The following is a 13,747-nucleotide window of genomic DNA, read 5'->3' on the forward strand; positions in this document are numbered from 1 at the left end:
AAATGTCCAGTTACACTTTTTTTGTGTGTTTCAAAAATGGAAAATTAAAACTTTTTTTCCCACTTCACCCTAGAAGTCTGAGTTGATGCTGCGTTGACAGATATTGACGATGATTAGCTTTATTGCTTTATCATTTCAACACAGTGAGTATGTTGCTCCTCTTGTCTTTGTTGCTATGGTTTGCCTCCTTACAGTTACAGTGCTCTCAGTGAGTGCTTCCTCCTTTTGTTTCCTTACTCGCTAGGAAATCAAACACTGTTGCAGTCATAAAAATCAACAACCTATTAACGTGAATGTAATATAACAATTTTAGTTTCTTCAAACGGTATAGATCCATCTACATCAATACCAGGGAGCCAGTGGTCCAGACCCGCTCACTCGACCCTGCCACTCAGACCTGAAAAATCAATAGCAATCCACTCCGCGGATCGACTTCTCTGTGAGCAGCTTGTCATCACTGAAGCGCACCGGCTCTCCTGCGCAGTTAGCTAGCTGAGCTCGACAGATCAGACAGCAACGGATTTCATTCGTCATCTTTGGCCATGGCAGATCCAAGGACGCGGCAGATTAAAATCAAGACGGGCATCGTGAAGAGGTAATGATGTGTTACACTTAAATAACCTTAGACAGAGGCCCGCTAGAAGCGGTTCCAAGGCTAATGCTAGTAAGCTAGCCGGCTATTCCCATACACGCATTCAGTGCAGTCCGGTGTTGTTGGTGCGCTGCTTGAGCTGACACTAGAGATCTCAACTAGTCCTTTGTTAGCTTCTGGTCAATTTATGGCACCAAAGCCACCCACTTGAGCTTATAGAGTAACGATGACGGCGATATTTCGGTCATTAATTGTGTTGAACTAAATATAATATGCGAGCGGAATCCCGAGGCGCCAAAGCTAGAGGGAAGCTAACATGGTAGCTCACAGCTAATAGCAGGCTATCAGTGTGATGCTGCTTTCCTGCAACTTAGCTGGTTTTATAATGGCTGTGCCGATGGAAAATACGTTGAAATTCAAATTATATCAATGTTTTCTATTTAACCAAAACACCGTATGGCCAGAAAAAGAGTACAAAATGGCCGTGTCTCGGATAACGGTTTCAAATGGTCCATCTTTGAAGAATAGTCTGAATATTCTCCACAGGATCAGGTCCAGAGGCAAAACAAAGCACCCATTTGGCCCTTTAATGAACTTTCACAAATTAGATACATGTTTTACAAATCACTAACCGGGCTTCAAATATTCTGGCTTCAGAGTAGATGAGGCTATAATTGTAGTTTTTAAACCAGAGTGGATTAAAAATGTAAGGATTTACCCTTTAGCCGTGCCTGGAAGCCAAGTTCAGCTTCTGTTCAGGCGTGTATGGAGGTCAAATAGCTCTACAGTTCAATAAAAAAAATCAATGGGTGATACCTTAAGCTTGACAATATTTGATAAAATTCGAAGCAAATGTTTTGATAAATGTATTGTTAAATATTATTTTTTATTTACACAAAAGCATATCACTTATTGACTTGTGTCATGAAGATGTAATGCCCCACATGATAAATTTGATCCGTCAGCCTTTCCCATCAGGGTTAACATGTTAAAGTTAACTGATCTGAATTGGGCTCTTTGTAAACTTTATCCAATCAGGTGTTAGTCTGTTTTACAAGATAGTGGTGCGTTGCAACTAAGACCCATGACACAGTTGACTAATGACTAATATAAATAAATAGCATTTTAACATACCACCCAAAATTAGAATTCATGGATTTATTTACATACTTTTGTAATTAACTCATTTTTGAGATATTTAAACATTGTGGATACATTTAAGTTCAGTTGTTTTATGTTTCGCTGCCATTGAATGACAACATCCCCCCCAACCCCAACAAAATAGGTACAATATTTAACTTTTATTTTCTGTTATAATGCATTAAAGCAGTCACCTCGAATATTACCTACAAGCCTCTTTAAGTTTAATAACAGTTAAATACATTATATAACTATGGTTTCTTCTAACAACTAGAAATTTTCAACGATGTCACACTAAACGTATTTATTATTAACATCCCTAGAAATGGGTTTTAGCCCGACTCTGCAGTTAAAACAAAGGATGAAACAAAAATGTCGGCCCTCCAGGCTAACGATATCGTAGGGGAACCAAAAAAAAAAAAAGCCATGGCGGTTCTTGCACTTTTTCTGACCCTCACCTCTGCAATAACCGATCCTCAGCCTCGCTGCAGCTGTTCATCTCAACAATCAGCTGGTGCTGATAAACTCTGCTAATATGTTGATTTACAGCCAGAATAAAAAAAATTATCCAACTAAAGAAACAGAAAAGTGTAATTCAGAGGAACGTTCCCTACGAGGCGGACGGACAAGAAAATGACAAAACGCTGAACGATGCTGCGTGCTACGCTAACGCCACTGATGCTGGAGAGCAAGGTAAAAAGGTCGGTGAAGCTCCTGCGACTCAAACGGTGAATTGGTAGACTTTGTGGGCAACATAAGCTAACGCTCTGTTTTAATCCTAGTCAAATGAACACAGGGAGCCCAGTGATGGAGCTCTGGTCAGCCTGAGCTTCCACAGAGCCGCTAAACCTTAAGCTGACGGCTCGGGCAGCCGAAAAACAGTCACCCACCCCACCTTATTACTGAGGCTAGTAACATAGTTACTACCCACGTAACGGTAACTGTAATAACCAACATGCAATAACTAATGTGCAATTCTATTTAATACACTGTGAAATAATCCTGAAAGAAGTGACTTCTGCTGCTACTACACCCGAATATATGTCAATACACACGTGTATAAGTCACCGTGAATGTACATAAGACATCCTCTGCCTTATTTATTTTTTGATCTTTTTCTTACCTACTCCTTTTGACCCATGGTATAACGAGGACACACTGTGTATATATATGATGCATCTTGTCCTACTTGACACCTTCTTCCTATGATTACTGATTACTGAGCCGATGTGACATGTGAATTTCTCCAAGAGAAATTCACATGTCACAAACCACACATGTGAGATCAGTAAAGCTTATCTTATCTCTTATAGGTTATGGTGGAATGCCACATCCATTTTTATTTTGAGATGCAATTCATTTTAGTTTAGCATGATTCTGATCTGTTACTTGGTAGCGAGATTTATTGGTATCATCAGCAAACTGACAGTCCGGGAGGTTTACGACTTCGCTGGTGCTTTACTGGCTTTTCTATCTCGCTCTCAGTCGGCCCTGTCGCGCTGTTAGCTTAGCTAGTAGCACATAGTCTAATTTCTGCGTAGCGACCCGCTAGCTGGCGGGAACCCTGCTGGTCGTTGCCATGTGGCGCTAAGTGGCGCCGACCGTACGGTAGAAGTCTAAACAGTTTGTGTGCAGGACGTGTGGGGTCTGCAGAGAGGGTAGCTAGCGACACTTTTCCTGACCCAGGACCTGTAAAGTGGAGGAACAGATGGAGGAGGGAAGGTAACTTGGGTAAGCCCACGATTATGGAGCTATCCTGTTTGGTGTATGAGCCAAAGCACACAGTGACGGGCGAACGCACAGACTGACTAAACATACTGTTAAAGGGCCACATGCTGTCCAGGAGTGGTCAGTTTGAAGCACCGCGGCATATCAGCCTCGCTGAATAGACGCCCTCCCTTCTACTCTTTCAAGCTTTAACATTCAGCACTTTCAGCACCAGACGGGAGATATTGGATCCCAATCCCTCTACAGCAAAAGTGTCTCCTGAACATGAGCCTTTAATCAAGCGGTGAGTTCTAAGAGCACAGAGTTGTTCTTCGTCTCATAAGTTGGTGTCCCTGTCTTGCGGTCTGTCCTCCTCTTCCTTCCCCGGCGCCTCCGCCCTCTCATACATCCGGGCTCCGGGTAAGCCCGCCTTGCTCTTTTAGCCGGGCCCCGTTTCCCGCGCCTTGCTCCCATTCCAGTCAGCGCCTCTCCGCCGTAGCGAGGCGGATGCCCTTAATAAAATGACAACAGTAATTTGCCTTTGTCATTCCGCTCGCAGCACAGACTACACCGAGGCTCAAAAATACAGTGGCAGAGAGGGCGGCCAAACGTGTGTGTCGGTTGGCTTTAATTCCCTTTTCTCTTTTTTTTTTTTTTTTTTTTTTTTTCTATTTTCCAGAGAGCTGCCTTTTCCATTAAGCCCGAGGTGGCAGGTCTATTTAAAACCAGCCACGACCCCACCCCTCATTCACACCGGCGCTCCCAAGTCTGGGAGAAATAAGAAATTAACATCCGGACTGGAAGGTGGAGGAATGGACGTTTTGTTATTAGACTGTCCTTCAGTTTTATTTAAATTATTCCCGCCTCCCTTCCTCCATCTCCCCCCCCCCCCCCCCCTCCTCTGCGTGCCACCTTCTTCCTCCCCAACAGACGACATCACTCATTGCGCGTCAGACCCGAGAGCGGGAGGCGGCCGTCGCATATGGTGCCTGTTTAAAAGCTTCTTGATGGAAGCGCGTTGCGATAAGGGGTAATTGATGTAAAATATGACAGAGTGCTGTTGGCTTCCTTGGTTAGGCGGGGAGCTGCGCAGCACGGAGGCGAGGCTCCTCAGTAATGTGGCGGACTAATGAAGGATTACTCACTTACACACAGCTGATTTTCTGAAAAATGAAATTTGTGTTGTCATTTCGACGAGCGGCCGCAGCCGGAAAAAGACAATTAGATGGAAATCATTGCTAATAGCGATATTTTCAAACTCTATTATGCCAATCAGGCCCTGAATCTGTTTAATAGATTTAGTTCCATTTGGGCCGTAATTGTTAAATAATCAAAATTTATCAATGTACTCAGGCCCATTTTTACTAGCAATCAATGAGAGGAGGCCCATTTACTACCTGACTTGGTCCGAATTAGGGAATGAATTGATGATCAATTAATCACTAAAAAGGAGTAGTACTATGGGGTGTGTGTGTGTGTGTGAGAGAATGGGGGGGGGGGGTGTGTGTAAAGGGCCAGGTAATAATGTTAAGATGTGAGCTGGATGTTACAATACAGCTATTATGGACAGGAAAATGTTTTTTTTTTTATATATATTTCTTACCTGTTAATGCTGTAGGAGGACAAAAAACTACCATTAGGGTTAATGGGTCAGAGTTATTCGTTTAAAATGAAGACGTTTTCCTTAAAATTGGAGTTGTATCGGCGTAAACTGAATATTTTGTAAGGATTTAGGTATTATAAATGTTTCAAAATCAAAGGCACATCTGTATTAATAAAATACCTCTATTAATGAAAGATCTAAGCGGGACCATTTAATTAAGTTTCATGCACTCTCCTGACGTGTTTGGAAAGGTTTTTTTTTAAAAAGCTGCTTGGAAACATCTTAAAATGCACTAAAGGTTGCGTTCACTGACCTTTTAGGACCTTTCATCCAATTTTGTGTTACGGCCTGCTCAGTAACACAAAATTGTTTAAGTTTGAGTGTAAAGATCTTTTGTCTCTTCCTTTCAGGTGTGGAAACCCCCCCAACTTTACATTTTGACAGTCGTACGCAGGGATGTTTGGAAACATCAGCATGACGTGCCTCCCACGTAGGGATGACAAGATAATCGTTCTTAACGGTTATAAAAACCTTGGTTGTTCAATGACACAATTTTCAACATTCAAACTGTGCAGCTGCGATGGCGAAGACGGCAGGCAGAAGGCTGTGAAAGTACGGCAAGCCATCTTTAACCTAGAAGCTAGAAAACTTTGAAAATGGATTGTTCATGTAAAGTCTCTGCCGCTGTCCTTGATACGTTTTTTTTTTTTTTTTTGTCTTTTTGTTTTGCAATCCTGAAAGTTATTTCACAGTAAAAAAAAAAATAACACTGCTTAGTGCCAAGAGGACAAACACAGAAATGGTAAATTTGCTGACTAGACCAATAAGCCAGGTATGTTAAGTTATATACTGTATTCTTTGGACTATAAGCTACACATTTTTTCATAGTTTGGCCGATCCTGCGACTTATGTTCAGGTGTAACTTATATACCAAACTCAAATGGTAATTCATACTGACCAGCATGAATGAAGGAGTAAACATTACAATCTATAGCCACAGGAGGGCGCTCTAGGCTTGTGAAAGCTCTTGTACCACTTAAAAATGAATTGAAACCATAACTTATAGACAACAAAGACATAACACATGTTTGTATGTTGTTTGTTTGCTGTATTCACGCAGCAAAGCGTTGCGTGGTGCAGTTATTGGGCCGTCTGTGAAGCTAACAGCTAGCGCTAGCTTACAGCTCTGTTGTCCAGGTGGTTTACAACTTCGCTGATGCACGTGAGCTTTATGATGCTCTGAAACATCCGTGTCGTACTGTTAGCTTAGCACGTAGCATCGTTACGCTCACGTCTAATTTAGGTGTAAGTTTGACAATTTTCAGCGTAACAGAAATGCGCTGAATCAAACCTTGCTGGTTGGAGTTGCTAATTTACCCCATTCATCCCTCCTGGTAGGTTCCATGTTATTCAGCCGGTTATGGATGCTGCTGTGTGATTTAATAAATTGGCTTAACAAATTTAATGTCAGTTTTTAGTCGTGGATTGTGTGAAATAAATGTCTAAATAAAGGCATTGAGTGCGGTGCTTCCCACCTATAGGTTTTATTAAATCAAAGTTAGCAGCTCTTACTGTGGCAGCAGTGAGGAGGAATAAAGTGTCCGAGGTTTGTTACCGAGGTGTGTGTCTTGGTATCCAGAGGGAGATGATCTCACAGTGTCTCCTCAGTCAGTGGAAACGCACAAAGATTGATGGCCCAGTCCTCAGCAAGTGACCATCGCAGCCATGCTTGTCGTGGTTCAGCCTATATCGTGTCTCTAGTGTTTGCCGTTTACTGGAACAGGGCAGTGGCTTTGCCTTTAACCTCTGCTCCCGTCTCTTTTCAGGCTGGTCAAAGAGGAGATTTCATACATAAAAGAATCAGAGCAGCAAGAACAGAAGATCGAGCGCATGAAAGCAGACGGAGGGGACGAATACGTCATCAAGAAACAGGTGTCAGACTCTTACTTGTTTTCTGTTTTCAATGCACTTTTTTTTTTTTTTCTTTTTTTTTTTGCATCGTTGTTGATTCTTAATGAGGCCAGTCCACATGGAGTCCACAGAAAAGCTGTGCTTTAAAAGGAGAATCGGTAGTCATTTTCTAAACTGCTCGATTTAAATGTGATTATATCATGTTGGGGTGTCGTAGTTCACCACTTGTTGACAAAGTGTTGGTAATTACAACATTACCAACACTTGTAGTCAAAGTCCTTCCAAGTAGCCAGTGGATTCCTAGCAGTCGCATGTTCAAAATCCATTTGGCCTCCTTGGATGGACTTTGACTGTCCTGTTTGCCCAAACTTGTGATAGCCTGAAACTCAGGTTGAGGGATTGGGACTTAGTAAAAATGGAGAGTAAAAGCAAATCTGAGTTGATCACAATTTGTAATATTGTAATGTTCAACAATTATTTATTTATTTATTTTTTGTAATTGCATTTTTCCATACAGTCGTGCAGGCCTTGTTTCAGTGGATTTATAAAGACTCAACTAACGGTCTGCAGCTTGGGAACAGAGGAATGTATTATCATTGTTGTATGCAAATTCAGCATGTTCTTTAATATAATCATCTTTTAATAAAATGTGTTTGATAATATGCAAATAGATATAAGATGGGATTCATCTCTAAGATTGAAGCCAGCAGCATAAGGAAAATCGTCAATATTATTAGTAGTAGAAGAAGTAATATCATATAGTGTATGATATTTATATTGATAGTCAGCCATTTTTCCGGAAATGCAAATAAGAAACATAAGTTCCTTTTTGAATAACTGCGCATGAGCAAGACCGTCTTACCTGCTCTTCCGCTGCTCAGGGGAATCGTGTGGAAAAAATCTTCCAAATCCACTCTGGTCTTAGTTCTTTTTACTGAGGTATTCCTCTTCTTCTCTTAAACTTGTACACTGTTTGTTTCTTGCGACTCTTAGCCATTTTCAAAGTATACGGTGAGCGCAGCGGAGCTACAATTAACGGCTAACACTGACGCTAATCGCTAAGCTAACCGGAAACATAAACACTAAAAGAGCGCCTATGCAGCCACAGCGGAAGCTAACAAGGAACGTTCACACACACTGGTGTTACGTGAGCGCGTCAGAATGATTGGCATGTGGGACAACCAATAGACAAGCCAATACCCCCAGAACTCGAGGGACAGACGGGGACGTGAGCTGGACAAGACATGAAGGCATCTGATTGGTTCTTTCCATTTGGACCAAATGACAGGATTGATCAGAGTTGATCAGAGGCTTCTCTGTTTTTGAGAAATGTGAGCCGACAATATTAAGACCACATGATAACAGGAACAAGAAAGGTAAGAAGAAAAAAGAACAGCTATTAACAATGGTCTTTTGTGGAGTCGGGACTGCTACTGTTGTGTGGACGTGTAGTGAGAGCCAGGGCAGTGACGTAAACAGTGGGTGAATACCTTGAAAGTTATTGTACTGACAGTTTTTGAAACCCAATAAAGTGGATAAAGTTTAAACATAGCATAAACAATAATGCGTTGAACAAAAAGTAAGCACCGCAATTATCTATTTTTGAATTAGCGCGACTGCACCCACCACTTGGATGACCGTTCTAAAGAGCGCGTATCAAACGCCCTGTTAGCTTAACGTTAGCCGCTGGGTGGCTTGGACTACCCACTGTTACTGCTGCATGCATCTCTGCAACTCCTCCCATCACTTTTAGGAAGTCTGTAATACAGAAAGCCTTCATCTTGCCTCCCTTTCAAAGCTTTCAAAGTAGAGTGATTTTTTTTTTTTTTTTTTTTTTTTTAAGGGAAAAATAGAAAATGCCAGATTTTATATCTGTTTTCCCCATTATTGTCTTACTTATGAGACTAAATGGACTGTTGGTTGATTTACGACTTTTTATTATCTGTAACTTATTGTAATCTTTTATCCAATTGTTATCTAATTGTGTTTTAAAACAAAGAAAAATACGAAGCTCAGCTGTCCTACCCGTCCAGTGTGGACTCCATGTGAATTCAGAAATAAAAACTGTGGTGCATCAAAGATTCTGCTTGTGTTTTGTTTGTTGACTCATGGAGTGGCAGTTGAGCCTGAGCGACAGGCTTAGCTGGTGTTAAATGGGTAGATTGGGGGGCCAGGTGGATTATTGAAGATGAGAGGTTTCTGAGACAGGATGGCTTAGAGGTTTAGGTTTTAATGGAATCAATACGCTTTAAGTGTCATCTTTATCCCGTCCTGATGGGATCATTCCACTGCAGCGGGAGGGCACCGTGACTTTCCTCTTGTTTCTGCATCTCTCCACTTGTCTCGCTCACCTTGTCACATCTAGATGGCAAGCAGCGCGACCAGCCGTCCACCGCGTGTCAGCGAGCCGCTCGGATTCAGCCGCACAAAAGCGACCGCGTCCATGTTTTGACTTTGCTTCACCGCGAGTGGGATCGAGGAGGAAGCGTCTGTCAAGCAGAAGTGTGTCTGACAACGTTAGCCGACTCTTTTCTGCTCCTCAGGGTGCCTTGTGGGGGAATTCCACTACGCCAGTGGCTGTGCGAGTTCCCCACCCAGTTCCACTCACAGGCGCAGTAACACCTCTTTATGCCTGATCACCGTGCCCTCGCCTCCAGGCTTCTTCATCCATCCAGGTGTGCAGGCAGATCTCGGCCCGACTCCCGGCCCGATCGATAACTCAATAACATTTTGGTATGGCGCCGGCTCGTTGGGAGATGTTGACCGCAGCCGGGCGCGTGTGGGACGCCCTCCATGTTAGGAAAATCCGGCAGGTCAATCTGCTCGTGCCTAGCTCTTTAGGTCAATGTTATAAACAGTGTTTGTTTTTGTGAAAATACTTGAGGGCATCCTTATTAACTGATGGTGGTCTCTGTGTGATACAGATGGAGGTGTTGCAGGAGTCCAGAATGATGGTCCCAGACTGTCGCCGCCGTCTGCTCATAGCCCACGCAGACCTGAGTCAGATACTAGTAAGTAAACAGGAAGTCCTGTTAAAAGTAACAGGAAGTCGGACAATTTTTTTGTTGTTGCTCTTTCTTTCCAAATCTCCACAGGATTACATTTGAATATGTAAAGACAGGGAATTTCATTGCTCCAGTATAAACTATTATAGTACCATAATGAATTTAGAAACATTAACAGTGTGAAAAATGCTAGAGATGCACCGATCCGATACCCGGATCAGAGATCGGCTCTGATATTGACTTATTAACTGGATCAGCTATCATAAATGACGCCATTTTGTTTTTTATTAAAATCATACACAGCAATACTGTTACAGGTGTGTACAAAGGACCTCATCTGATGTCATGATTTCACAAAAATGTTGCTTCATTTTGAGGAGCGTTCTCAAATTGCAAGTGGGGTTTTGTAAGGACGTTATTAGCATTCAGTGTCTTACCAACAGTACTGGCAAAAACTTGCAAAGATAATCTAACCCTTGAGTTTTTCTACATCATAATCTGTAAATCTCACTGTATTTTATGCAAACTGATTTTCATTTGTCTTTTTATTAGAAAATAAAACACAAACCAAAACATACAGAGCAGTTAAGCCCCTCCCCCTAGCTACTCATAACCCCTATAGACCCAGATCCAAACTATGAGTATAGTCAGATATCCTTAACATGTTCTGTCATGATTTAAAGGAAAATTATATTACTATATATGTTCACTACATAGTACAATGACTGTGTGTTAACTACTGCTGCCATACTTTCAGCCAAGTACTGAAAGGGTCAGCAGGTATTAGACCATTTTCAACAGATCTTCTGATATCTGGTTGGCTGAAGAGACTTGCCTCACATTTTAAATGGGGTTGAATTCAGGAGTTTGACTAGGCCATTCTAACGTTGCAAGGCAAGTTTATTTATAAAGCATTTTCAGCACCAAGACGATTGAAAGGGCTGAACACAGATGTGCTGTGACCTAAACCACTCCATTGTTGCTGGCACTGAATGTTTAGCGTTGGCGAACCTTTGCTCTACCAACGGGGGCCTTCTTTCACACGTTCCTCCTCCATCACCTTTTGTCTTTGTTAAAGTACTAATGCATAATGAAAAGGCCGTGAAGACCTCCTCAGCACTAATAGTGCCAAAGTGAGTCACGGTCATTCCTCCGCACTGGAAATACGTGGTTCTGCTGCAAAGCAACAAACTGCCATTGTTTTGACGCTTTACATCAAGTGAACTTCTGGATATGAACAGAAACCACGCGTGGCATTAATTAACTTCTGTGCGGTCCTGTCTGTACACGCGGGGAGCAATGCCGAAACCCACGGGGATTTAAGTTGATATGGCGAGAGGCAAACATAAGCATGCACGGCTAAGGGTCATCTCAATTAATGCAGAGCAGCAGCCGGGCAGCGTGAGGTGTGAGTCACCAGCCTGAGAGAGAGAGAGAGAGAGAGAGAGCTAACCTGGAATTAGAGACACGTCCCCTCTCCTATAGCTCATCCTCCCCGAGACAGACATGTACACGCTCATCACAGTTCATTAGCAGCGCCGTCAGCGCGGCGACCACCACAGGAACTCAAACATACCTGATTAAAAGACAGCTTCACACTCGTGATCCCCCTCATGGCGACTGATCCTCTGCTACATTTAGCTTCCAGTAACAAGTTACTGACATGATGCTGACAACTCTGTGTGTGTATATTATATAATTTTCATTATTTTTTTTTTTTGGACAGTCTTTACAGACAGGAGCAATGTTGGGTTGCAATAAACCACCGCCTGTGTGCTTGTGTTTGTGTGCCCAGGAAACAGAGGAGGACCTGGCTGAATCAGAGGAGTACAAAGAGGCTAAGAGCGTATTGGACTCAGTGAAGCTTGAAGGATGATTTCTGCCGGCTGTTTCTCCTCCCCGCTGGATCCAGCGCCTTTAAATGTCCATTCCTTTCTTCGGGCCTCCCTCAGAACCACAGAGACCGACCGAATCCAAAGTTTTCTGCTCCCGATGTGATTGTTGCTAACCGTTTACCGCTAACACGCCACCACGTTTGTTCAGCTCCACCTGCCCGTAAATCCCACAAGAACGCAGGGAAACATTTGGCTCGTTAGCACGAAGCGTTGACGGCAGGGTTGCTGAGCGCTGTCAATGTTATGTCCTTTACCTTTCTGCAAGACAGTTTATTGGTTTGAAGAATTTATCTGATTTTTTTTTACGTAGAATCCAGGTTGTTGTTGGCTCAGATTTCTGATTTTTGACTCTTAATCAGCCTTTTTGTTTCTTGATAAATTGTAATGAAATGGTAAGGAATGCACTGTCATAGTTCCCGTTTCTTTTCCATTGATGCGTCCTCTTAGCGAAGCAGTTGGAGGTTTTTATTGCATGCCTGCACCTGCGGGTGTCCCTGTTAACCACACTGAACTGGATTGTTTCTGGACGCGTACAATAAAGACGAGCACTTTGGGAAACCCTGTCAGTCATGACAAATGTTGCTTCCATCCGTGAATGACAAAACAGGCCCGTCTCATGTCCCCCGCTGCACCTCCATCTATTATTCAAATGGCCTAAAATAACGCCACCTTACATTACCGCTGAGTGAGTCCTTCCTAAATAGTCATACTAATAAATGAACTCAATTGCCAGACAAATTAAGGTTACATTTGACTTGATCCTTATTTTGCAGATTTCGATAATTATCGGGATCACCCCCAAAGTCTCATTATCGCCCTAATGAGGCGCTGCTACTCCGTGACATCCACCCCGCTCCGTCTCGTTAAGGAAATCGCTCTTCAATGCTGATTATTTTATTTGCGGGCATAATTATATTTCTTTCGGATAAATCACGGCCTAATCGAGTCCGTGCAGGAGGGCAGCGGCGCTAATTGAGGCATGAGATGCGGCGGCGGGGCGCTCCACCTGCGGCTGGTGTGACCGGGAGGACCCCGGGCAGCAGGCGGAGCTCGGCTCGGAGACACGTGGCCCCGGCTCCTGTTCTGCGGGAGGGGGGAGAGGGAGGAGGTGTGGGAACACAGTCTGAGATCCTGCTCTCAGGTTTGGTGGTGGGAGAAGCTCTTAAAAAAAAACAAAAAAACATTTAGGCCAATTTAGACTTCCTGCCACAAACTGGGGCAGCTGACATTTATGAACTTAAGTGTGGCAGGAATGTTATTTAAAGATGGAGTCACCCTGAAACCAATAAAAACATACATTATTTGGTGCGATTAAAAGATCCAAATATAAAAATCAAAACTTAAGCCATCTCAAAATAGTGTCCATAACAGCTATTGGGGGTAAAACACCATGAAAGAAACATTAATGTTTTATTTTTGAAATCCGTTTAACATTTTGCATTTGTCTAATTGAAACACAGTTTGTTTAAGGTAAATGGTTCAGGCCAGTCTTTAATAGCTCAATTGATTTGGCTTTATGAAATCAACCCCACAGTAAAGGGAGTTGTCCCTCCGAGCATAAACATGAGTTTCTAATCTGATGATTAACGATTAATCAGAATGAGCTCTATTGCCAAGTAGTAGCCTATTTCACTCATAATGAGGAATTTTGTGATGAGGTGCTACAGACACACATACAGTTGACATAAGTAGACAGAAATATATAACGTGGAATAAACAAAAGAAATGCAAGATGTAGAAAAATAGAAAATGCAACTATTTGCAGAACAAGAACAACATGGCAGATATTTACATATGCATTATTCTGGGTTTGTGTTGTGTGCAGACAGACGTTTTGCAACGGGAGAGGATATAGTCCACAGATATATGAATACATATGCATGTAACACAGCAC

The 13,747-nt window shown here is 42.6% G+C and overlaps 1 protein-coding gene across 1 annotated transcript; it reads left to right on the plus strand.

Moving 5' to 3' along the window:
* The first annotated feature begins 417 nt into the window (after positions 1–417).
* tbca (tubulin cofactor a) lies at positions 418–12,423 on the plus strand. Its single transcript, XM_012869683.3, has 4 exons — positions 418–595; positions 6,869–6,974; positions 9,878–9,964; positions 11,754–12,423. Exons 1-4 carry the CDS (start codon positions 543–545, stop codon positions 11,832–11,834), a joined length of 327 nt encoding a protein of 108 aa, XP_012725137.2. The 5' UTR covers positions 418–542; the 3' UTR covers positions 11,835–12,423.
* The last annotated feature ends 1,324 nt before the right edge of the window (positions 12,424–13,747 follow it).

This window comes from Fundulus heteroclitus, chromosome 8, assembly GCF_011125445.2.
Source record: "Fundulus heteroclitus isolate FHET01 chromosome 8, MU-UCD_Fhet_4.1, whole genome shotgun sequence".
In the NCBI taxonomy this organism is placed as follows: domain Eukaryota; kingdom Metazoa; phylum Chordata; class Actinopteri; order Cyprinodontiformes; family Fundulidae; genus Fundulus; species Fundulus heteroclitus.